The sequence below is a fragment of the Macaca fascicularis genome, chromosome 12, assembly GCF_037993035.2.
Source record: "Macaca fascicularis isolate 582-1 chromosome 12, T2T-MFA8v1.1".
In the NCBI taxonomy this organism is placed as follows: Eukaryota; Metazoa; Chordata; class Mammalia; order Primates; family Cercopithecidae; genus Macaca; species Macaca fascicularis.
The window spans coordinates 68,138,591-68,165,344 of NC_088386.1; the positions used below are offsets into that span (position 1 = coordinate 68,138,591).

Genomic DNA, 26,754 nt, shown 5'->3' on the forward strand with positions numbered 1-26,754 from the left:
TTTTCAAAGAAACATTCCCTTTTTTATTCTTTGCTAATGTAATAGATTTTGTAATTATAATGACAGAACTGTACAAACAGATTTGGGAACAAGCACAAGTGACTCTTGGTAAGCATATAGCTTACCCGATGGACACAGAAGCACTTAGTTTGCTTGCCTGGAGTGTTCAATGCATTAAGGAGGGATCCATACATTTTTACATGGTTGGAAAAACACTAGGTTCCATCGTTCCCCTTCTTCAGCTAACTGGTGACTGTTCATGCCTGATTTAGTGACTCTAGTTTCTTGTTCTGGCCACTAGATGGCATCTATTTTATAGAAAATGTTGAAGAATTTATATTGGAAAAATCTGAAAAGACTAAATTCTTTCCAGATGGTATTTTTTGTTTGTTTTTTTAACCATGTCGATTGTGAGGAAAAAGGGCAACATCAATGCAATTTTTTTTTTTTTTGGACAGAGTCTTGCTCTGTCACCTAAGCTGGAGTGCAGTGGCATGATCCTGGCTTACTGCAACCTCCGCCTCCCGGGTTCAAGCTGCTCTGCCTCAGCCTCCCAAGTAGCTGGGACTACAGGCGCCTAATGTTTGTATTTTTAGTAAAGATGGGGTTTCACCATGTTGGCCAGGCTGATCTTGAACTCCTGACCTCAGGTGATCACTTGCATTGGCCTCCCAAAGTGCTGGGATTATAGGCATGGACACTGTGCCTGGCCCAATGCAGTAGTTTTATGACAAAATATAACATTTTGATCTAGCCCAGGAGTGTCCAATCTTATGGCTTCCCTGGGCCATATTGGAAGAACAACTGTTTTGGGCCACACATAAAATACACTAACGATAGCTGATGAACTTAAAAAAAAATTGCAAAAAAAAAAATCTCATAATGTTTTAAGAAAGTTTACAAATGTGTTGAGCTTCATTCAAAGCCTTCTCGGGCTGCATGCAGCCTGTGGGCCATGGATTGGACAAGCTTGATCTAGCCTATAGATCAAGAAATTCTGGAATATTTAGAGAGAATATGGAGGTGAAAGGTTTTTAGTTCTACCTTAGAGAAAATAGAAGACAAGAAGTCTTAGAGAATCATTAAAATTGTCAACATCAAAGACTTTAGTGCCAGGCGCAGTGGCTCACGCCTGTAATCCCAGCACTTTGGGAGGCCGAAGCAGGCGGATCACGAGGTCAGGAGATCGAGACCATCCTGGCTCACACTGTGAAATCCCGTCTCTACTAAAAATACAAAAAATTAGCCAGGCGCGATGGCGGGTGCCTGTAGTCCCAGCTACACGGAAGGCTGAGGCAGGAGAATGGCGTGAACCCGGGGGGCGGAGCTTGCAGTGAGTGGGGATTGCGCCACTGCACTCCAGCCTGGGCGACAGAGCGAGACTCCATCTCAAAAAAAAAAAAAAAGACTTTAGCATTATCAGAATGAGATTTTCTGGTTCAGGATGTTCTGCATCTTAGGAAATGCCTTTGGCCTGGGGTGGAAATACTACTGAAAAATCCTAACTTGAAGAAGATAACCAGAAATGTAGTTTACCTCAGGTTCCAGTGACTTTCAGGAAATACAATGGAGAATTAATGGTAATAATATATTGAAAACATGAAATAATGCATGATGCAGCAATCTTGTGCACAGTGACTGAAATTGGAGGCTGCAGAAGATGCAGGTTCAAACCCAGGGCCAAGAAAAGTTCACAAAAAAGCCAAGATGCCTTAGACATAGATTTATATTTATTAATAATGTTATAATGAGTTTTTAAATTTTTATGTATTTATAGAGACAATGTCTTGCTGTGTTGCCAGGCCAGAGTGCAGTGGTACAGTCACAGTTCACTACAGCCTTGAACCCCTGGGCTTCAAGTGATCCTCCTCTCTCAGTCTCCCAAGTAGTTAGGACTACACTCATGTGCCACCATGTCTAGCTGATATTTTTATTTTGTGTAGAGACAGGATCTTGCTATGTTGCCCAGGCTGGTCTCCAACTCCTGGGCTCAAGCAATCTTCCTGTGTAAGCTTCCCAAAGCACTGGGGTTATAGGCATAAGCCGCTGTGCCTGGCTTGTGATGAGTTTTTTTAAAGCACAGTGACTATACTGAAAAAAAAAAACAAAAACTATTTCTTCTAGTAAATAATTAAAATAGAGTTCATTAATTTTATGTACATATATTAAGATACATATATCAATTTGTATGTTTTTACATTTAACCAACTTCTTCAGTTTGCCAACTCTGATCTGGGTCATGTTTGTGTAAAATTTCAATACAGGAGCTTCCAGGATGGCTGGGAACTACTGTAAGCAACAAACTCAGTCAACCTGCACATCAGTCAGTGCCATAGATTTAATAAATAAGATGTTTCAAATATACATACCATTTAAAAGTATAGTTAGGTGGTATAAGGATTAATAAGATATTAATAGAATGTTATCTAATTTGTCATAACCTTTTTACCATTCTCTATTTTCTCAAATAATGAATTCTAAAAAATGCCAGACTTAATAGGTCTTAGGTTTTTTTTTTTTTTTTCAGGCTTTGTCAACAGACTCAATAGAAAGACTCCCAGTGTATAACAAAGCTGCCTGGAAGCATTACAACACCAACCACGAGGCTGATGACTGGTGCGTCCCCAGCAGAGAACCCAAAGACATGACGACGTTCCGCAGTGCCTAGACACACTTGGGACATCCGGAAAATCCAAATGTGGCTTTTGTATTAAATTTGGAAGGTATGGTGTTCAGAACTATATTATACCAAATACTTCATTTGTCGTTTTCACAAAACTATTTGAGTAGAATAAATGGAAACTGAATTCCATTTGTGCCCATTAAACCTCCTAAAGGATGAAATCACACCTATTTTACACTTATATTTCACAGTAATTGAACATATTTTTAAACAACTGTAGTTTTGGTCAACTTTTTGCTTTGTGGTAGACTTCAGAAGTGTGGAAATCTTTGGGTTTCTATAGGAAACTAGTTTTTTTTTTAAAAAAATACTTTGTTTGCTAGAAACATTTTCTAAATAATAGTGATTAGCTGGTTAGCCATCTTCCTGTTATTTGGAGGAGTTCTGCCATCTTTATTCGGTAGTAATATGGTCTTCATGTTTATCAGTGACTGACTACAAGTAAAGCAGAAAACAGTTGCCCTGTAATCACAGAACCAGCCACCATTCGGCGTCTATGTGCATTGTCTTAGCTATGAGGTTAATTCATCATTTTTAAATTTTATTGTAAAGAAGTGTAATGACTATCTCTCTGTGGATCTATGCCAAAATCATGGGCCGTCTGTTCTAAGTGTACTTGTGATTAATGCAAGGAGAAATTTTTATACTGAAAACAAACATACTAGCAGCTACTAAAATAGAGAAGAAATTGAGGGCAAAGTAATATGTCTCCAAAACTGAACTGATTGCTTGTTGAGATTACCTAGAAAGCTTTTGGAAAAAAATGGGAGTTTTTCTGCATCCTACTCCAGATGTACTGAATCAGAATCCCTAGGACTAGAGCCTAGAAATCTCACTTTTAAAAATGCTTCCTAGGTGAGTCTGATGCCTACCCTAGGTTGGGAACCACTCTTTCAAAGTAAGTAGTGATGACACAGCATTTACTAAAGTAACAGATCTGTAGGTTTTGGTTTCCACCTATTTAAAGCCAGATTTATAGACTCGAGAAGACAGAAACTGAATCCCACACCTGGTGCAATTAGAAGCATAATTAGAAGCAGAAGAACAAAATGCCAGGTAACCAAAGCATCAGAGCCATCATTGCTCAAGTCTTTTTTCTTTCTCTTTTTCTTTTTTTTTTTTTTTTTGAGACAGGGTCTCGCTCTTTTGCCCAGGATGGAGTGCAGTGGCATGATCAAGGCTCACTGCAGCCTCAATCTTCTGGGCTCAAGTAATCCTTCTACCTCAGCCTCCTATATAGCTGGAACTACAGTTGTGCATTACCACACCCAGCTAATTTTTTTTATTTCTTGTAGAGATGAGATCTCGGTATGTTCCCAGGCTAGTGTTGAACTCCTGAGCTCAAGAAATCCTCCTGCCTGAGTCTGAAAGTGCTGGGATTACAGGCGTGAACCACTACACGTGGCCTATTGCACAAGTCTTGACAAACAACATATATTTTCTAAAACTATCCAAATTTCGTTATCAGGGAGAAGTTTGCTTAGGTTTATTAGAGCAGTCCTTTGCATTCGTATGGTAATTTGTACTTTACAAACACTTTGATATATTATAACTCTATTGGTCTTTGAAACAAAGCGATGCAGTGTAGGTGGTATCATTGTCTTTCTCACTCAGTGTAGCCCAGAGTTGCTCAGAGTCGGAGCAGACCCTGAGGTGTATCTGCAGATCCTGTCATCAGCTGGCAAGTCCAGGAGACTGTGTCATTTAGAGACTTGTTGTTAGTTACCCCTCAACATCTTTTAAGGTGGCAGGAAAATACAGTGGACATAACATTTTAAAGTAAAAATTTTAAAGTTCAAAGAAGAGTTTTGCCACTTAAACGGGAGAGCTTTGTCTGGAAAATCCATTGAGTTGAAACACTTCATCCTTGGAAGGATTATGTAAGATGAACAATTGTGATAAATGTGTGGATTAGAGGCAGTTAGTGAATAGGCAGTTAGTCCAGTGCCCTCATTTAAGAGGCCAAGATCCTGATTCAGAGTAGGCATCCTTTGCCCAGAATTTCTTAGCTAATCTGACCAAATGTTGGGGAAAATGTCTCACCTAACCCACTATTCCTTAATTATGGATTTTGTGAAATACGATAGAACATGTTAATGAGTAATTTATATTAGTTTGATGTATTACAATTTTTTAGCTTTAAATTACACTTTTCTTATAATGATGAAATGTTTTAGAATCCTTTGAATCTAAGTATTTGTTTCCTAAATGAAACATTTGTACAACATTTGATGTTTTTACTTATGAAATATTCTCCTCCCTCAAGAAAATTAGAACTTTTTCTCTCTATTTAAAAGCTAAGAAATGTTTTAAAGGAAAAATTAAAGTTTTTCCTTTAGCTTATTTCTTAAGGTAAAACATCTTTTTACTCTGTTATTGTGGTAATGGACAGAAAATTACATACAAAAATATTCTGGGAGAGCTTTCTCCTAGTTGGTTTTAAATCCTTGTGCTACCTGAAAGGTTTTTAGATTTTACAGGAGCTATTTTGTCCACCAGCATTAATGTAACACAGTGTAGTTATGAAAATATATTGAAGGACAAGAAGTGGACACGAAGTGATTTTTGTAACCTGAGCAGTTAATGAATGTGCCAACATTTTCTAGGAAGGGACAGCAAGAATATTCTGCTCTGTAGTTAAAATACTGGCGGGCTTTTGATGTCTTCATGCTTAATTGTGATCACTTTCTTGCACTGTGATGTTTTTACGTGAATATGTTGGAGTGGAAGTCTACCTTATTATTTTATAAAATGTTTTCTGTACGACAATAAACTGAAAACATGGATCAACCCTTATTTTGAAAATAAACTGAGTCAATTTAGCCTTTTAAAAATATGATCATCTCTTTTAAATAGAATCCTCTTCCACCATCAAGGCTCAACATTTTGTAAGCATCCAAAAAATTGATAGTTAGGGGGCTTGCACTAAATTTCACTATCTTCAGTAGAGAGGAACTGTTTGGAACTTAGATTTCCAATGTGTATATTCTAATGGAGAAAGCAAGAGGTAGAGTTTGTATGTTTGACTTACCCTAGATTTTTATTTTCCATACATACCACAGATGATTGACTTGTTGCATAAATGAAGATCTTCTGTTGTGTGCTTTTCAAACACTGTAAATAAATTTGAAATTTGAATAACTTTCCACAGTATAACTGTTAAAAAAAAAAAAAAACAAAGTCTTAATTTAACCAGCATTATTACCCTCTGCTTGTATCAGCTGAATGGCAGAACTAAACTCCTATGAATTCCTATCCTATTTCTAACTGATGGGATATAGGCACCACAATTTCCCTTCATTGTTGAAGCCAACAAGTTCCGTAACAGAACTCCAGAGGTAAAGAGCTGGGGAAACTGTTAGTTTTAAGGTCACACTGTTGCCCTGTGAATGACTAATCAGAGGAAGCCAAAAAACAGCCAACCAATTTCAGTTTATGTCTTTAATTGTGATGTAAGTGTGAAGTATCTACATATGGGTAATCATGGTTGAGTTAGGTAGTTTGCAAACATGACTTTTGCTGGAGGAACTTTTAATCATGTCTGATTAATTTTTGGCCCCAATAATTAATTTTCTTACAGTCAAACCCAATGCACTTGAAAAATAATATAATTAATACTGTGTGAAGGATTTTTTCCATGTTAAAAAAAGCAAATCACTAGTTTGCTTAGTTCTGGCATTCATAAAGTACTGCGCCTTCTGTTCTATTGACATGTTTGGAAAAAAGAATTGAACATATGTACCACCCCCCTCTTTCTAAAGTCTCCACAGTTCTTTAGCAATTGCTAACCGTAGGTTTTTAATAGCAAAAGACAAGATTGTCAGTTTTTGGTGCAAAACTCTACTCTTTTTGGTTGACTTGGAAAAGCTGTTGTTTATATTGAGAATTGTGACAGCTATCTTTTACTTTGTTAAATTAGAGATTATTTAGCAAAAATGTAGTTTCACCCCAGTAAAATAAACTTCCACGTGAGGGTTATGTTCATTCAGGGTATTTTTTGAGAGTGGAAGTACACTTCCTGCGTTTGTCACAGATAATATCAGAAATTTTGTTGTTTTGATTAAAGTGTTGCCATCTACTTATAAGTTAAAAATGCTGAGAAGGTTTTTTTTGGAAACAGTTTATGAAGCCAGGACACTTTTAAGTTTGACTCAAATATAAAAAGCCACAGTATTCTTGCCATGGTTTTGTACTTAGATGTCTCTCATTATGGGATTCAGAATATAACAGTTATAGTACTGTATGAAAACACTTAATACACAGTTCTACAGTTACAGTATTGCATGAAAATACAGTATGGTGTGAAATTATTTGTCCAAAACTGTACTCTACTCTCAGTATCTCCATAATGCCCAGTATGTAGTAGGCACCTGTAATTGTGAAGCAGCCTCGTCTGGGGTAAATACCAAGGTTCTTGGTCTCACGGCCAAGGAGATGGAGGTCGCAGACACACAGTTTGGAGCGGTTTAATAGGCAAAAGGAAAGAACAGCTCTCTGTTAGAGAGAGGGGTCGGGAGCAGGTTGCCAAGTTGTAGTAAAAATGTCAGGGTTTTTATAAATGGGCTAGCGAGGAGGGAGCTCATGAGGAGGGGATGTCTTATTCTCCTAGGGCCGGAGGACACTTTAGTTGGGACCAGGTGTGCTATCTGTGCAGAGCAGAGCTTTTTATCAGCTCTTATCCCAGTCCCTGACCACGTAGGCTCTTAGACTCTTAGTCTGTGTTTCTTTGTCCTGCTTATCTGGAAGGGAGAGTTTCTATGTCTGTTCCCATACATCTTGCAGCTGCAGGCATCCCCCCTAGTCTGCTTTTAGCTTCCTTATCTTAGTGCCCCTAAAGGGAAAGGAATGTGCTTATTAAGGGCCACTGTTTTACTGGGGTTAACTGCATGAGGTTAAAAAGGGAGCTGTTTTTGAGCTGCTGTTTGTTAAAAAGAAAGTTTTCTGCTGGGGACTCGCTTTACCCTGTTTACCTAAATTATTTTTGCCTTCTATAACAATTGTGTGCTCAGTAAATACATAAGGAATAATGAACTTAATAACATTTTTTTTCTCCATTCTCAAAATGATACTTAAAAATGACTCAGTACAATAAAGAAACTGAGTAGTAACCAGTGCAAAACTAGCAAAAGGATGAAATACACAAGAAAATGAGAGAATTTAAGAGGAGTAGCAAAACAGCACTGCTGAAGTTACGGGTTTATTTTAAAGTTTAAAATAGAAGTAAACAAGCAAACACGCTGATAGTGGTTAGGCTTTCTGTCCCCACCGCACACATCTCATCTTGAATTATAATCTCCACATGTTAAGGGAGAGACCAGATGAAAGTAATTGGATCATGGGGGTGGTTTCCCCCATGCTGTTCTCGTGATTGTGAATTCTCATGAGATCTAATGGTTTTATAAGTATTTGGTAGTTCCTCCTGCATTCATTCTTCCTGCTGCCCTGTGAAGAGGTGCCTTCCGCCATGATTGTGAGTTTCTGGAGGCTTCCCCAGCCATGCGGAACTGTGAGTCAATCCTCTTTTTATTATAAATTACCCCGTCTCAGGCAGTTCTTTATAGCAGTGTGGGGACAGACTAATACCCACTGGGTTAGCTGGGGTAGGTAAACAGCAGCCAGCTGGTGGGTGTCCCTTGATGGAGGCTTTGCAGGCTGCAGCAGAAGGGACCCTTCTGATAAACCTCCAGTCAGGAAAGGAAAAGGCCCAAATATTCAGTATTTCAATTTTTTTTTAAAGGTCATAACTACCAATAGAGATTTAAAATAATCATAAGAGTACCGTTAACTTTATGATAAAAATTTTGTAAGTGGAGAAGAAATGGATATATTTCTAGGAAAACAGTATAAGATCCATCTAAGATTTTGACAATTTAAATCAACCACTAAGGAAATGAAATCAGTAATCACAAGTCCACCTCGCCAAAAGGCAATTTTTGAAAGATGAATGTTACCAAAACATCAAGAAACTGATAATTCCTATCTTACAGAAACTTTGAAATGAGAGAAAGCTACCCAACCCATTTCAAAGTTAGTAAAATCTCAAAACTACACTTGAGCAAAGACTATGAAATATTAATAGACCAATCTTGTTTATGAACATAGATGGAAAAATTGCCAATGAAATATTGGCACATTGAATGTAGCAGTGCATAAAAATATTGTATTGAGCAAAAGGAGAATCCCAGGAACAGGAGGATGTTTTAATGTCTAAAAATCTATGTAATTTACCTCTCTACAGATGAGAGGAGGAAAAACATGAACACATCAACAGAGACAGGAAATTCAGGTTTTTTGCGGGGGATGGTTGTAATTAAAAGTGCTTAACTCACTTATATAAGCCATTATATCCAGTTACAATAAATCTTGTATAGTGGCAGATGTAAGACAGATATACTGGAATTATCTATGGGGTTGGATCCATGGGCCTGCCATGGAAAATTTGTTGAGTTATATGTCCAAGGGTCACCATTTGCAAGGTGTTAACAAAAAGTTACCTGCCTATGGATTCCCCTTTCTAACTCTGGCCTATTATTTTGGAACATGGAGGAAACAAACATCTGATGTTTCTGTGTTTGGGTAAACATTATTAGGCTTATAAAAGGGCCTAGGGTTTTTTTGTTTGGTAAACTGTTGCCTTTCCTGCTTTGGTATGGCAAATCTTCCTTTGGAGAAGAAGATCCCTTTCATCTTAAAACCAACTCTCAGTGACAAACAAAAGCAACAAATAGAAACAACCACCAATTAAGAACCATCAGGTGATGCCTCATTTGCTGTGGTGCACAGCTGAACTTGATTATTGCTCTTGGATCAGGGCTGGCTTAATAAGGACTCGCTTAACCAATGGAAAGTAAGGTTAAATCTTTGTAAGCAATGCTTCTGATGCGAATCACCTGGACATCTTGAGAAAATGTGGATTCTGGTTCAGCAGGTCTGGAGTGGGGCCTGAGATTCTGCATTTCTAACAAGTTTCCTGGTGGTATTAATGCTGCTGGTCTGTGAGCCACACTTTGAGTAGCAAAGGACTAAAGGTTGTGAGATAAACTGCTTTTAGCAGCCCAAAGGGCCAACTGGAAAGTTGAGACCAGTTGCAGAGCAAATGGAGAGACAGATCTGCTAATCTGGTTCTTAGAGTACTTAAGAAGGATCTATTCCTGATGTCCAGGGTACTTGGTGGATGTGTCCATGACCTCGAAATTGAAAACCCATAATCTTTGTGAAATCTGAATTTTAAGGACCTTACCCAGTGAGCATATAACTAGTGGAAATCCTGAAAATTGGCTAATGCAAGGAAGTGATATCCATGTATAATGCTTATCTTTGTATCCATTTCATGGGGAAGGTCATGGAAGACGACGGTAAACTTCAGTGGTTAATGAGAGCTTCACTAACGTTGTCTGTTCCAGACAATAAGTGAAGTCTCTGGCAGTGGGAAGCATGGACCCAAGACTGAAAGCTCTGGCACTTTACAGCAGTGGTAGCGGATAGATAGGACTTACTGTGGCCCCTTAGGGCAAGGCTCAAGTGATTTTCTCTGGTGAATGTCGATGTGGATCTAGTCTCTAGGGTTAGATCTAGGCGGGTAACATCAAAGTCACTTGGTAAGATCTCTTATGCCTGTGAATGGAAGGCCTTGATAAAACTTCATTATTAATGTTTTGCGTTAATTTAGCAGATGACTATAGTCATTTCACATAATCTAATACATGAATGTCCTGTATAGGTGACTGCTGAGGATTTAGCGAAGGAGACTCCGCTTACAATTTGGCTGGTAAGGTGGATGCTCCTGACACTACTGATGGGCAAGGATGTTAACATATCTAAAAAAGTTCTGAGATTTGGATTGTGATGTGTTAAATTTCTAGACCAATTTGAGGAGAATTTAACAATAGTGAGCTTTTCAACTTATGAACGTGGTATATATCTTTTTTTGCGGGGGTGGGGACAGAGTCTTCCTCTGTTGCCCAGGCTGGAGTTCAGTAGCGTGATCTCGGCTTACTGCAACCTCCGCCTCTGAGTTCAAGCAATTCTCCTGCCTCAGCCTCCCCTAGTAGCTGGGATTACAGGTGAGCGCCATCACGTCTGACTAATTTTTGTATTTTTAGTAGAGACAAGGTGTCGCCATCTCAAGTGATCCACCTGCCTTGGCCTCCCAAAGCGCTGGGATTTACAGGCGTGAGTCACGGTACCCAGCCAAACATAGTGTATATCTTCATTTACATAGGTTGCCTTTGATTTCTTTCGTTGGTGTTTTGTAGTTTTCAGCTTACAGATCCCGTGCATATTTTGTTAGACTTAAACCTAAGTATTTCCTTTTTTTTTTTTTCTAATTTAAAATTTTTTTTAAAAGATGTGTTTCCTTTCCAATGTTCATTGCTAATACATTTCACCATTTGAATCTCCAGTTCAGAAAAATCATGGCCTTTGGAGTTTTACTAAATAACATAGTTCCACCTTATTCACTTGGTCTTTGATGTGGTGTCCATAATTGAGGAAGTGGCAGTATGTCCAATGCAATATCAGGCTGCCATTAACTTGACTTTGCCCTCTTGTCTAACCCTTTCCATTTAGACTACTTGGAAGGGTCAGCAGTAAAATTTCACTGGCCCAGTCCAGGGCTGCTTGAGTGTTACTGTTTTGTGCCACAATATGATGTGCGCAGACTACTTTTCTAGTTTTGAGATTATTTTGGAGCTTTATATTGGGTATGTTCTTATCCAAGTATCATTAGGGGTATTGATCTCTGCCTTTTTCTTTCTTATTTTCCAAATGGCAGGCGGTAAATGGCTTATTAAGCAATTATAAGGTTCAAGATCTCAGCCCCAAAGATATGTTTGTAGATGACAGGCTTAACATTCCTGAGGCTCTCAGAGAAAACTTCTCCCTCTATAGACTCACCATTTTAAGAAGGAGGCACAGGGCTTGGTTGGCCCATTTAGTTAGTCACACACCTATATTACTCTCCTTGGCATCTTACCCCAGCCCATCCATTGGGTTGTGTCAGCCTTTATTTCTAAGTGAGAATCCAGTCAACAAGAGGCACAAGAGATAGAACCAAATACCATAATGCCTCTTTCTATTCCACTGTGAACAGTCAAGGACACTGGAGGCCTCTGGGTAGGACACATATGCATTCAGGAGCCTCTGAGCTTAAAGATGTGTGAGTGGAACTAACTAGACTGCCCAGGTTTGGTCTACACTGTAAATCTTTATTTTTTATTTATTTATTTATTTTTTTTTTTGAGGCAGAGTCTTGCTCCTCTGCTCCACAGTGTAGAGGTGTGATCTCAGCTCACTGCAACCTCCGCTTCCTGGGTTCAAGCAATTCTCCTGCCTCAGCCTCCGAGTAGCTGGGATTACAGGTGCCCGCCACCATGCCCAGCTAATTTTTGTATTCTTAGTAGAGACAGGGTTTCACCATGTTGGCCAGGCTGGTCTCGAATTCCTGAGCTCAAGTGATCCTCATGCCTTGGGCTCCCAAAGCGTTGGGATTGCAGGCATGAACCACTGCGCTCAGCCTCTCTGTAAATCCTGAGTCGGTACGGAGCTCATGAAAGCTGTGCTGAATGGGTTTCTTTAGATTTTCATTTTCATGTTTGCCCCATTTATGCTAATATTAATTATTGGAAAATGCATTCACCTGCTTTACTTCTTTCTGACCAGCATAGAGGCAGGATCTGTGGAAAGACATTTACCACCTGTTTGGAAAGGTCAGCATGCTGATATTCACTAACTGCCACCCCCACAACTCCCCCTCCCCCAAACCTGATAGATACATAATTTCTGCAGTCCAATCACTATTCTTCCCAAACTCCATGAGCCAGATTTTGTATATACTTTGTGTGACCTTAAAACTCTGTACTATTATAGATCTAAAACCATTTAATTTTGTAGATACCTCCAATGGTGGCATCACTGGGTCCTCTCTTGGATAGCATAGTCCTATGGCTAAATGGGTCATTGGTTGATCATGCTTCATGAGAATATGATCCCTGGGAGAAATATACAGCTAATTTAATAACAAATGAGTGTCCTAATTCTGGAGACCTGGGAAGTATTGATAAGAGTATAATGATCATAAGCAGACACTGGGTGCTTTAGCAAAGCCAATTTGCCTGCATCCTCTGGAAGGTAAAGTATGCCAAGATCTCCTGTCTCTCAGAACTTAATCAAACTCTTGGCAACCACATCTGCACTCAGCAACATGAAGCACAAGTTCTGTTCAGTTGCCCATATGCCGTCATGAGTTTTGCCATATATATCATCTGGCTTTCAGAGGACCTTTCGTGGTTGCCAGGTCAAGTTCCTGATACAGAAGTGGCATCGGTGCTGGTGTTAATGGCTGCAGTAAAGTCAAATTCCTTGCTTATAGTGCTCTATGGTAGCAGTGAGAATGGTGGTAGTTTCTTTTTTCTTTCCTTTTTTTAAAAACCTTTTTCATGTTGAAGTTCACATGACCATTTTAAAGTGTAATTCAGTGGCGTTCAGTACATCCACAATGTGCAATCACCACTTCTATCTAGTTCCAAAACATTTTTACCACCTTAAAAGGAAACCCTGCACCCCTTAAATAGTGGTAGTTTCTCTATCATGCCACTTTTGTAGCATGCTTTGGGGTCTTATTCCTGGGATCTTTCTCTACAGTGGTATAATTATATAAGGGTGGAAATATAAAAGAGTAAGCCTTTAGAAACAGTTTGTGTCTAAATTAGCCCTCAGGCATATTGTCTTCAAAGGAATGTTTTAAACCAGCCAAAGACTAACATCAACATGCTTATATTTTGAGTCCCAAATTGAAATCCAAAATAGTGAGCCAGACATGGTGGCTCGCGCCTATAAGCCCAACTACTCCAGAGGCTGAGGTGAGAGAATTTCTGGAACCTAGGAGTTCCAGGCTGCAGTGAGCTATGATTGTGCCACTGCACTCCAGCCTGGGTTACAGAGTGAGATTGCTTCTAAAACAAAAATTTGAAATAGTAAATGCATTGATTTTTTTAAATATATATAGAATCAAACAATTGTGAAAATGTAATTGGCTAAGTTTCATATACAGTTCTTCATAAAAACTCCCGGTATTCTCTAAGATGTAGTTTGAGCTAGCCAAGGATGATGGCTTCAACATGCCTCCAGTTGTCTTGTCACTCCAGGGCCTGCCTCAAACCAAAATAAGACTTGCTGTTACCCTGAGACAAGCCAACTGTCATTGCCTTGGCAGCCACTACAACTACAGGTTGTTGTATCATGCCAAGCTCTGTTCTTTGTAACTACTAGAATGGAGTGGGATAGTAACGTGACGGTGAATCCGAACAATGGTACTAGGAAGGAGGTTGGCCAAACTCAGAGTGGAGGCTGACGCTGTATCTGGTTGTAGCAGAGCCGGTCCTAGGGGAATAGGCTCAGCAATACCAAGGATGAGGGCCAGAAGGGGGCCAGAAGGGAGCAGGGGGTAGGGGAACTCTAGGAGCAGCGTAGCATTGATAACTGGCATCTGAAACCTACAGTTTCCATTTCAGAGCAGTACACCATATCCAGTGTATACTTACACTCTAAGACATTTCCTGGGCTGTGATCTAGAAATGATATATATATACACACACATATATATATATATTTGTGTTTTTTTGAGACGAAGTCTCGCTGTCTCCCAGGCTGGAGTGCAGTGACGCTATCTCGGCTCACTGCAAGCTCCGCCTCTCGGGTTCCCGCCATTCTCCTGCCTCAGCCTCCTGAGTAGCTAGGACTACGGGCGCCTGCCGGCACGCCCAGCTAATTTTTTGTATTTTTAGTAGAGGCGGGGTTTTACCGTGTTAGCCAGTATGGTCTCGATCTCCTGACCTCGTGATCCACCCGCCTCGGCCTCCCAAAGTGCTGGGATTACAGGCGTGAGCCACCGCGCCTGGCCTTAGAAATGATATTTTTAAAAGGAGCTGTGTTTCAGTGTTAGACTGTAGTTATCCAAGCACTATCAGATAGTGTGCAGTTTTTGTAGTATAAGGTAAAAATCTGAATAATAAAGATTTTTAAATAACAGTTTTAGTTAATACTTGACTCAACTGACATTGAGACTCTTGATGCAAAAACGTAAGTAGAAGAGAAGGCTGAAAACTCAAGACCATCATACCCTGTGGGGAATTTACAATCTATAACAAACATATAGCATGAGATAGGAGAAAAGAAACTGAATGGTAATGATATTGCTGGAACTAAAGTCTATTTAGGAAATGGAAATACATAGCAAGAGGAGTCAGCTACTTCTTGGGCATTGATCAAAGAAAAATACACAAACATACAGAAGGAAAGAAAGGTCGTTTTATTTTATAACATTTTCCTTCTGATTCTGGGTGATTATATAGCCTACTCTTCCACCCGCAAGATTCTGGGGTATTTTGACTAATGTTATTTGCAATGTCCGTAAACTCAGAAGAAGTTAGTATTAATGGGAATATGAAAGAACCTCCAGTAATTGTGCAAGAAATTTTACATTTCCATCATGTTAAATTGTACAACTGTTTGTCATTCACTGTGCTGTAAGTCTATGTGAAACCAAATCTGTGGATTTACCGGTGGCCATTTTACCACCTCCAAACTATCTTTTATTTTTTTGAATTGTATCTCTTCTTACTCCATTTTCTTCTGATTAAAATCCTTCATGTTCTCCTGCATCATATGTCACTCATTTTTGTGTGAGCCACCTAGACCCTCTGAGAAAAAATTCAAAGCTACCCACTATATGATTGTTCGTTCACTGAACATGTATTTTTTGAGTGCCTACTGCATACTAAGCATTATGAAAGGCACTGAAATGGAAAAGACTAAGACATCCACCATCCGCAGATGGGCTTTTGTAGGTCCTGGAATTGAATTTGTCTTTTCTTTCCCCTATCATTTAACAGCCACTCAGGATGTTGGTAATTGGGTATTTTCATAAACCACATTAAATTGTATATTTCTGAATTTCTGTAATGGAAAATCATTATAAAGTCCCAAATCAGTGAAGATAAACTTACTCCACTATGCAAAACTAAAAATATGCTTGACTTAGAAGCTTTATTTTCTAAGGAGATAGTTAATAATGGACACTTTTGAAATAGCACCCTAAATGCACTTTTAGTTTCCAATCAGCAGATAGCAGCACTTGATTCCAATTCAAAGAGAAAGTTAGGATGGTATTCTGTGTGAATGCTGTCTATGACAAGGACACTCAACTTCCAGAAAATGATTCTTAGTGGAAATTAGGCACATTCTAATTGGAGATTGTCTGGTTTGTCTTTGCAAGGGGAGCACTGCTGTACATTGGTCAGGTATATTTAAGGTAGAAGACAGCTTTTCCTCCTCATCAGTATAAACAACTGGACTTCTTTCTGTTAAGTATCATATTAAACACAATCTGAAATTTTACTTACTGTAAAGAAAATTTTATGCTTTTTTGATTAACTTTTCTCAGGTGCATTCTAAGTGAAGTGAATTTGATTTATTTCAATTGGAGTATTACTGCTGTAGGCACAGAGGTGTCCGCTGCACTCAATAAAATAAAGACCACACAGAAGAAATTATATTAGAGTCCAAACAACCCAAAGAAGTCGAAGGAAATGCTCTAAGGAAGGAAATGCAGACACTAAGTTTCTAAAACGGACATGCGTGTATCCTTAAGTGCACATCATCATTGGAATGCGTGATTATCCTGCTGTTTGTACTTGCAGTATTGTCCCAAAAGTAAACTGAATTATCCATCTGGCAAATGCAATAGATGGGCCCTATGCTGGAGTGCAGTGGTGTGATCTCAGCTTACTGCAACCTCCGCCTCCTAGGTTCAAATGATTCTCATGCCTCAGCCTCCCAAGTTGCTGGGACTACAAGTGCCCACCACCACGCCTGGCTAATTTTTGTATTTTTAGTAGAGACAGGGTTTCACCATGTTGGTCTGCTGGTCTCAAACTCCTGACCTCAAGTGATCTGCCTGCCTCAGCCTCCCAAGGTGCTGGGGTTACAGGTGTGAGCCACTGCACCCAGCCAGTATCACTTTTAGTCTGTAATATTCTAGCTTGTTCATCTAGTATATCCTTCGCTGTTAATTCTATAATACAGGATTTCAGGTTTATGTTCACTCAACAGTGGCTCTTCTTGGTTTATCTTCTCCAAAATGTATCTACTGCTTGAATCGTCCCTCTTGTTCTGCAGTCACTATTTGAAAAATAGGTATCCAGTATGTTTAGGCACTGTCTGCCCCTATGATGCCTCTCAGAGCTCTGAGCGTGGGATCTGAGCTTGCAGGGCCAGAACAAGCCAGCATGATGGGGGGGCTCCTCCCTGCGTCTAGGTTTTTGAAACACGTCTTTTCTTTTGTTCTCCAGCTCTGGGTTGGGCTGAAAAATTATTTTCCTGTGGTTATTCATCTTTGGGTTACCTCATAATCACCTTTTGGTTTCTCAGTTTTGTATTATCTGTATATTCAGTTTCCTACATCAAATTATCTCTATTTAATTTTTGTCTTTTTTCTTTGAGATGGAGTCTCACTCTGTTGCCCAGGCTGGAGTACAGTGGTGCAGTCTCGGCTCACTGTAACCTCTGCCTCTCGGGTTCAAGCGATTCTCCTGCCTCAGCCTCCCAAGTAGCTGGGATTACAGGCGCCTGTCACCATGCCCGGCTACTTTTTGTATTTTCAGTACAGATGGGGTTTCACCATGTTGGCCAGGCTGGTCTCAAACTCCTGACCTCGGGTGATCCGCCCTCCCTGGCCTCCCATAGTGCTGGGATTACAGGCATGAGCCACTGCACTCAGCCTCTAAAATTCTTAGTTTCTGTTTTCCTTATTTGATTAATACAGCTGTAAAAATAGCAAAACATGTATCTAAAGTTTTACTTCAGTGGCAAAGGAGGGTTTTTATTTTGTAGAATTTATGTGTGATTTTAAGTGAAATATTTGTTTGGATCTTGGGGTTTTGGTAGCATATAAAGTCAATAAAATCAGAGACTTCGGGTTATAGAAGGGGAAAAAATCCTCAGCATCACATTCAGCAATGGTTTCAATTCATGAACAAGTTGATAGTCAAATCCTGAGTATAAAATACTTTGCATTCTATCAACTTCTTCTCAAATTACTAGTAAGAACTTCATATTTTATGTGATTCTCTCATTGACTATTTTCATCTTTTCCTTAAATAAAACCAGGAGCAAAAACCTCAAAAGTACCAAAAATCAATCAGGATGAAAAAATGTGCATAGTCCTTTAACCACTAAATAAATTGAATTTGTAATTTTAAAACTTCAAAAAGGGAATCTCCAGACCCACATGGTTTCACTGAAGAATTCTATCAAACATTAAAAAAAAAAAAGTTATCAGTTTCATACATTCAGTATATTAAAAAAAAAAATTGTTAGTTTTACACAGTCTTTTCCAGGAAATAGAACAGGAGGGAAACACTTCACAACTCATTTTATAAGACTAGTTTTACCATGATGCCAAAACCAAACACAATATAAAAAAAAAAACTACAGATTAATATTTCTCATGAACTTAGAGGCAAAACTCCCCCAAAAATATTAAATCCATTAATGTGTAACAAGAAGTACATGTCATGACCAAATGTGATTTATCCCTTGTAAGCAAGGATGGTTCAAGATTCATAAATCAATTAGTGTAATCATAGAAACAGGCTGAAGAAGAGAAATCATATGATAATATCAACTGACATAGAAGCATTTGACAAAATTCACATATATTCAAAATAGCCAGTGGTCCCCATGTTGGGATCTGATAGTGCTGACTCCCCTCAGGCACCTTCTCCCATCTTTGATACTCCCTGATGTAAGAATAATGCTTTTTTGTATCTCATCTTATAAATCAGTGAGTCAGAATTCGTAAGAAATACATGGCTAGAAATGGAATAAATCAAACACGTATTTAGCAAATCATAATTATCCAAGCCACAATGTTAAAAGGTGTTTTCTCACAGAGAAGAGCATTTCTCTAAATATGTAATGTTGTTGGAAAATTCATAATTATTCCTATGGTACATACTTTTTTGGCCTAAGCTAGTAAAGACCATTTCTATTCCCAAGATCCACCATTATACATTAACATTTGAATATTTTCATTATACAGCCAAGATAGCAATTCCCAGATCCAACGCTAATGTACTTCCTGGCTAAAGCTGAAACTCTTACGAGCAATTAACTAATTCATGAGTTAATATTGTTTAGACATAAGCCTCTAGAACTAAGTGAGCCTAATGTATGTACAACGCTTAGCACATTTCCTGCGTATAATACTCAATATATGATAGTAATTAGTATCACTGCCATAAACTAACAATGTCAAGAGGTTTTCTACATTGATTAGAAGGATTTTTGTTTTTTAAAAAAAGCGTTTTCAAGCTAAGCATAAATTTCTCAAACCCATGGACGTAGGTGATAGGAACACTGTGTTCTCCTAAGTCCAGTCACCACTCTATCCAAAATTCAATTTAAAATGTGCTAATAGTTTTTCTGTGTGTTTAGCCAAATACATGCTACACATGCATGTCAGTAAAAGAAAATGCTACCAGTAATGTTTTGTTTTTGTTTTGTTTTGTTTTGTTTGGAGACAGAGTTTCGCTCTTATTGTTCAGGCTGGAGTGCAATGGCGTGATCTCAGACCACTGCAACCTCTGCCTCCCGGGTTTGAGCGGTTCTCCTTCCTCAGCCCCCTAGTAGCTGGGATTACAGGGGTGTGCCACCACACCTGGCTAATTTTTCTATTTTTAGTAGAGACGGGTTTTCACCATGTTAGCCAGGCTGGTCTTGAACTCATGACCTCAGGTGATCTGCCTGCCTCGGGCTCCCAAAATGCTGGGATTACAGGCATGAGCCACGGTGCCCGGCACAGCTAGTGTTTTAATTAAAGCCTTTGCTGCAGAAAAGTTGTGTCATTTGGGTACTCTGGGAAGCAGATGCTGAGACAGGAATGTAAAAGGTTTATTGGAGGGTAACAAAACAATTTAGAAGTGAATTGTGGAGGAAGCAGTATTGGGCATAGAGAACCTCAGACCATGATGCAGAGCTGAGTCTTGACTAACATGAGGAGCTCAGGAGCAAAGATTGCCCGTGAGGATACCCACTCAGGGCAGAAATGGCGGAGGGTACCCTGGCCCTGCTCAGTCATTGGTAGGAACTTCCCTAGAGGGGTGTGGCCTTGAGTTGAAAGCTGAAGCACAGCCTGAAGGAACTGACATATGGAGCTTATCAGCTAATTTGCATTTTTTACAGCTAAACTGGACATTCATTCTTGAGGGGAAATCTGAGCAGTACACCTCCATGACTTAAGAAGAAATGCTGGAGAAGACAAATAGTAAAATCCTTATTTGACCTTTTTTGCTGCTAATTCCTTTTTTTTTAAGAGGTGGAGTCTCACTGTCACCCAGGCTGGAGTGCAGTGGCACAATGATGGCTCACTGCAGCCTCAAACACCAGAGCTCAAACAATCCTTCCACCTCAGCATCCTAAGTATCTGAGCTTATGGGTTTACCACCATGCCCACCTTTGACTTTTTTCCTTATTCCCTATCAGATAGTCTCCTATCTGGACTATCTGAAGGGTGGTTTTAAAAATCATATTTCTGTGGAATACCTACCCACTTAAAAATGTGTAATAATGATGCCAATGGCTGCTGCCATCATGCTGGCTGCAGCAGGGAAGTGTGGCTGGGGCTGCGTACGCCATGGAGCCAGGGGAATCCCTCCTCCTCCTGAGTTGGGACAGGAATTTCCGGTGCTGCTGTGGCCGCCCAAACCGCAGCTGTAGACCCAGGCCTCCTGCTCTACGGAGCAGGCAGGAGCCCTGCCCTCCTGGCCTTCCCAAACTACAGCCGTGGATCCAAGCCTCCCTGTGTTCTTGAGGGAGCCGGAAACAGGCAGGATCTGCCCTCCTGGGTGCAGCTGCAGCTGCCGCACCCACAGCTTCAGACCTGGGTCTCCTGCTCCAGGAAGCAGGGAGGAGCTGTGGATAAGCAGGAGCCCTGCCCCTTCCAAGTTGATGGGGTGGGAGCTCCCGGGTGCAGCTGTGACCGCCCTCCCAGGTGTAGAACCCGGGAATCTCTGTAGCCTGCACCCTCAGGGATCCCAGGAAGGCTCCCCCACTCCCACCAACCCCTAGCCCTGCAGGTTCAGGGGTGTCTGTTCAGAGTCCTGAATGGAAGGGGTGGGTCCCCAGTAAGTCCCCACCTTCTGGCCAGGGAGGGCCTGAAGACTGGGGTCCAGGCTGCCAGTGGCTGCCAGTCCCTCCCACAGGAGTGGGGACTCATGCTCTTCCGTGCTGCTCATGGCTGCCTATGGACCAATCAGCACGTACTTCCTCCCCTCTGAGGTCCATAAAAGCCCTGGGCTCAGCCAGAGCAGGGCAGAGGATGACGGGATGACCAGCTACAGAGAGGAAGTACTCTACCCATAGCTGGAGATGATGGGCGACCAGCTGCAGAGAGGAGCTACCCTCTGCTGAGAGCTTCAGAGACCTGCAGGCATCCGAATGACTTGCCTGCAGAGAGGAGCCACCCTTTCCAGGGCTGCCTCTCGGCTGAGAACTGAACACCCAATGGAATAATCTGCCTACAGAGAGGAGCCACCCACTCCTCTGAGCTATTCTAACACAATAAAACTCTTCTTCACCCTCCACTTGTCTGCATACCTCATTCTTCCTGGATGGAGAACAAGAATTCAGGCACCATGGCCATAGAGGTCTCTGGCCAGAAAAAATTGACACCCCAGAGATCCTGTAACAATCATCTATTTCTAATTCAGAAACACTTACAAAAAGATTTCATAAAAATTAAGGTAACAGATAACGTTTTTCTGAATTTTAAGTTGTATTAATTTTTCATAAATTTGATGCCTCATGACATGTCTGTTAAGTATTAGTACATAACAGTGATGAACGTTCAGGAATAGCTGTTTACACTTTTTCTTGGACATAACTTTGCCTTGTCTGGCTACAGACCCTGCAGAGAGTTTGCTCCTATGTGGGTGGAGTGGCCGCCTGGATCCCACACTTGCCCACTCATGTGCTCCCTCCCACAAGAGTCTGAGCACAGTAGGCCAAGCAGACAGGGTGCCCCTGCTAGGAGTCTGGCAAAGGGGCTGAGAGAAATCTTGCATCACTGCCAACTTTGGGTTCAATATTTCATGTTTTTCTGAAAAAAAAGCTTAGTGTTCTGAAAACAGCACTGAGTTATTCAGTGACTAGAACAAAATTTAGAACTTCTCTACTGCCATTAAAATTAAATAGTAGAGGCCGGGCGTAGTGGCTTATGCCTGTAATCCCAGCACTCTGGGAGGCCAAGGCGGATGGATCACCTGAGGTCGGGAGTTCAAGACCAGCCTGACCAACATGGAGAAACCTGGTCTCTACTAAAAATACGAAGTTAACCGGGTGTGGTGGCACACGCCTGTAATTCCAGCTACTTGGGAGGTTGAGGCAGGAGAATCGTTTGAACCCGGGAGGCAGAGGTTGCAGTGAGCTGAGATTGCACCATTGCACTCCAGCCTGGGCAATAAGAATAAAAGTCCATCTCAAAAAAAAAAAATAGAAGCAAAATACTGCTTCACCAAGGATAACTAATATCTTATGCAAAATCATCTTTACAATAATTATGTGAACACTTTTTGAAACAATTATGCAAGAGAATCGGTTATCAGTTACACTAAATTGGCTATGTAATGAGACTTACTAAGTTACAAGGTTAGGGAAGTAGAGCTTGTGGTACCTTGTAAAAAAGAACATCTTTACATCTTAAATTAGCAAGTCCATATCCTAAGTCTTATTTTGCTACATGAAAATCTACTCAGTCAACAAACATTTAGGGAGTGCCTACAGTAGAAGCAGCACTGTGGGGACGCAGCTACGAACAGGCACTTTATAGAAGAAAACCGGAAAGTGAAATCTCATGTAAGTGCTGAACCTGCTTAGTAATCAAGGAAGTAAAAATTAAGACCACATTGAGGTACTACTATTTTATATCCCTTAGAGGAAAGGTCTAAGAAAGCCAAATGGGAGAATATGAATCAATGTGAACTCTCATACATTATAATGCATGTGCAAATTTATAAAATAACTTTGAAAACCAATTTAGCAGTTTTTTGTAAAATTACACATTGACATAACTTGTGACCTAAAACTCTACTCCTAGAAATACATTCTAGGAAAAGTTGCACGTATTTGGAATGCTAATAACAAAAACAACTGGAAATACTCTTGAAACCCAATGACATGGAATAAGTAAGTTTTGGTATATTGTATTTATCCAGCGAAATAATATACAGCAGTTAATGAACTATAGCTCCACACATGAATATGAATCTTAGGAACATAATTTCGAGTGGAAAAGAACTCCCGAGAGACTGATACTGTATAATATCTCCATAAACTAAAAAAACCCAAACAAAACAGTGCTCAGGCCTATGAAAACCTACATTTTTTGAAAGGTGAGGGGATGATAAATGCAAAACTCAGGCTAATGGTTGCATGAATGGGATAGGGAAAAGCACATAGGTGAATGAATGGTATTGTTCAAGTTGAAGGTTTTGTGAGAAATAAGTTCATAGAGGTTCATCATCTTATGCTACATAATTTACTTACATGTGATAGGTTATTTTTTAATTTAGGAGTATTTTTAAATTAGGTTAATTTAAAAAGCAATAAAATAATGCTCCCTCTTGAATAGCATACTTCTGCATCTAAATTGGCTAGTGGTTGGACTGACAGTGGAATGCATGTTTTCTTTCAGGGTAGTGTCTTGGAAAGTCAACTTCAAAACAATAGAAAAACAGAACATGGCATACAGTATGCTTTCCCAATAAGATGTTCTTTTTCTGTCTTTGTAATTTATAAAAATGATTGGTTTGTTTGTTTATTTAGGGACACAGTCTCACTCTGTCACCCAGGCTGGAGTGCAGTAGTGTGATCTCACCTCACTGCAACCTCTGCCTCCTGGGTTCAAGCGATTCTCCTGCCTCAGCGTCCTGAGTGGCTAGGATTACAGGCATCTGCCACCATGCATGGCTAATTTTTTTGTATTTTTAGTAGGGATGGGTTTTCACCATCTTGGCCAGGCTGGTTTCAAACTCCTGACCTCAAGTGATCCGCCCACCTCGGCCTCCCAAAGTGCTAAGATTACAGGCATGAACCACTGCGCCTGGCCAATTATTTTAAAATTCAATACTTAAGAAAATTGAATAGATAAAAATTATTAAATAATGTTTTATTAAAGATAAAAAGATTCTTATTAAATGAAATAATTTGTATTAAAACGCATTCTCAGTCCATTTTGTGCTACTATAACAGGATTTCACTGAGTAATCTATAAAGAATGAAAATTTATTCTCTCACAGTTCTGGAGGATGAAAAGTCCAAGAACAAGCCACTGGCAGGTTAGGACCTGGTCTCTCTGCTTCCAAGATTTCTTGGCACCTAGAATACTGTGTCATCTGGAGGGGAGGACCATCATATCCTCACATGGCAGAAGATCAAGAGAGAGCTGATCAACTCCTGCAGGCCATTTTTCTGATGGCATTAACCTATTCACGAGGGCGATTCCTCATTACCTAAACACCTCCCATTAAGCCCCATTGCCCAGTGCTGTTGCATTGGGGATTAAGCTTTCAACACATGAGTTAAGACGGGAACAAACATTCAAACCATAGCATCCTCTGAACCTCTCAACTTCTATAGTTCCATGCCCCAGATGTAATGACTGAATATTTTTGTGCATTATTTCTAACATTTTCTATATATATGCAAACATATATTTATACACATTAAACACATAACTTTATTTAAAAACTTTGCTGAAAACTATTTGGCAATAACCTATTCCTTTACTTACAAAGCATATTTCATGTTAGAACCCATAAATCACCCTCAACACTTTTAGGGGTTATGTAGTTTTCCGTTATAATAGATACGTCACGATTTAAACAGTCATTTGATCACAGTTATTTAGGCTATTGCAATGTAACAGGACAGTAAATGAGACTCGGTCAATTTTAGTGGAGGCTTCCAAGTCTGCAAGTAAAAGCATCCAACTACCCCTACATTCTATAGTGAGATGATAGACTATGTAGGTAGGACTTATTATACAAAGGAGGCCTTTATAAACTGGCTTAGGACCCTGAAGTCATCATTCATCTTAGGATATACAACTATTGAAGTGTATAAGATTGAAAAAGAAAAGTTAAAATTTTAAAAGGAGATATTTTGAAACATGCTAAAGACGAAAACAAGGGGTCCTTTTTAGTTTACCCAAAAGTTGGTGGCAAGAATATACATTGGTCCAATGTTTGGACAGTGATGGCAACAAGCAATAAAGATTAAAACATTCCATTCCTACTTTGCTTCACTTTCATAATCATCTGGTAGGAAAGAGTAGAAGTAAAATTGATGTGTGAGAACTGAAGCCAAAGATGAATGAAGAAGAAAAGAACAATAGTGCAAACCACGATTCTGTAAAATAATTTATCTCTGCACCTGGAAAAGTTTGGAGCAGAATTATGCAATCTTCAAGCTGTCGGCTCAGGTGAGCAGATACCTTAGATGAATTCCCTGGCAACAAAATTAAGCGGAGAGCTGAGAAAATTTGTTTGGGAGAGTTCTTAGAAAATAACCTGGAAGAAGTTGGGGCAGGCAGGACTGACCAAAGCAAGAAGCTTTCCTACAGTGTGGCTGCAACTGAGGTCCCAGCTGATCCTTCTGGAAGTTCCAGAGTTGGGGTGGCTTTTCAGAGTTGTCCCACATTGAGGCTAGAGAAGTGGGCCGTTTTATTCCTGCATCAGTGAGCACTGGGAAGGGTGTGACTTTGGGTAAAGAAATTATGGTCTGCAGCCAATATCCCCAGCAGCTTGGAGTTAGGTACATCGACCATACGGAGCAACTCTGGATGAAGTGCTGCAGTATCCCCTATAAGAAGTAACGCAGATTTTTCTTGCTGGTACTCATCCATTTCTGTTTTAAGCCCTTATCTTTGCATGACTTTCACCACTTGTATGCTACTCTCAGGCTTACCGGAAATCATTCTGCCACCCCCTGCCCCCAACTGCACTAGGGAGAGCAGGGCCTTGTGAGGTTTTCTTGGGCTGCCGGGATATATCACGTGGACATTTGCACTCATTTTGCTGCTGGGCAGGAGAAGACCCTCAAGCTTTGCCTTATTCACCAGGGGTGCCCACATTCTCTCCTGTTCTTGGATTTCCAACTGTCTTGATTTCTCTCTTCCCATAGTCTGAACAAATTTCCATAGCTCAGTGGACCAGGGGTGGAGCTGAAGAGAAGCAGAGGACCAGGAAAAGCAGACACTCTGCCGATAACTCATTTTCTCCCATTTAATTTTTATGACCTGAATTATCTCTAGGCCTAGCTTTTTTTCCTTTTCTTTTCTTTTTTTTAAACATCTAAAGGTGTAAGCTTCAGAAATTTTAGCAGCTCTTTGGTTTTCTGCTGTAACAGTCTTTGCCTGAGGCAATGAATGCATTGACTAAATGAATAAAAGGCAAAGAGTAAAAAATTTAGAGAGGGATTTCTCAGGTAATATCTCAAAATATTATCCCGCCACAATTACACCCAGGGATATTGACAGGATCTGTGATGAGATCCATGAAAGCTTATAATAGCCTTTGATGGCTCATGAAAAAGGAAAAAGGATCAGATGATCAAAGTCAGGGAAAAGTCTCAATTTCATTTAAGGAAGGAAGAAAGAGGATGCTGCAAATTGTAGATGGGCAAACTTAATGTTCTACATGAAGAACATTCCAGACAAAACTGATCTCAGGCCAGGCATGGTGGCTCACACCTGTAATCCCAGCACTTCGGGAGGCCCAGGTGGGTGGATCACTTGAGGTCAGGAGTTCGAGACCAGCCTGACCAACATGGCAAAACCCCGTCTCTACTAAAAATACAAAAATTAGCTAGGTGGTAGTGGTGTGCACCTGTAATCCTAGCTACTCAGGAGGCTGAGGCAGGAGAAGCACTTGAGCCTGGCAGGCAGAGGTTGCGGTGAGCCGAGATCACATCACTGCACTCCAGTCTGGAGTGAGACCCTGTGTCAAACAAGCAAG

At 40.2% G+C, this 26,754-nt stretch overlaps 1 protein-coding gene across 32 annotated transcripts in view; it reads left to right on the top strand.

The window, feature by feature from the left end:
- The window catches only part of PDK1 (pyruvate dehydrogenase kinase 1), a 108,858-nt gene that overhangs the window by 35,177 nt on the left and 46,927 nt on the right, over positions 1 to 26,754 (top strand). For 11 of the 32 annotated variants that reach the window (XR_001483947.4, XR_012421233.1, XR_012421226.1 and 8 more), the window contains one exon: positions 2,528 to 2,723. Coding sequence is in view for 9 of the 32 variants with exons in the window: in XM_074009463.1 (XP_073865564.1) it covers positions 2,528 to 2,668 (141 nt within the window). In the remaining 23 variants the exon portion in view is untranslated. Of the gene's footprint in view, positions 1 to 2,527; positions 5,518 to 10,403; positions 10,452 to 16,124; positions 16,250 to 19,924; positions 21,323 to 26,754 lie in introns of those variants that run through there. The other 21 variants (XR_012421229.1, XR_012421237.1, XM_074009463.1 and 18 more) reach the window with 6 other exon arrangements.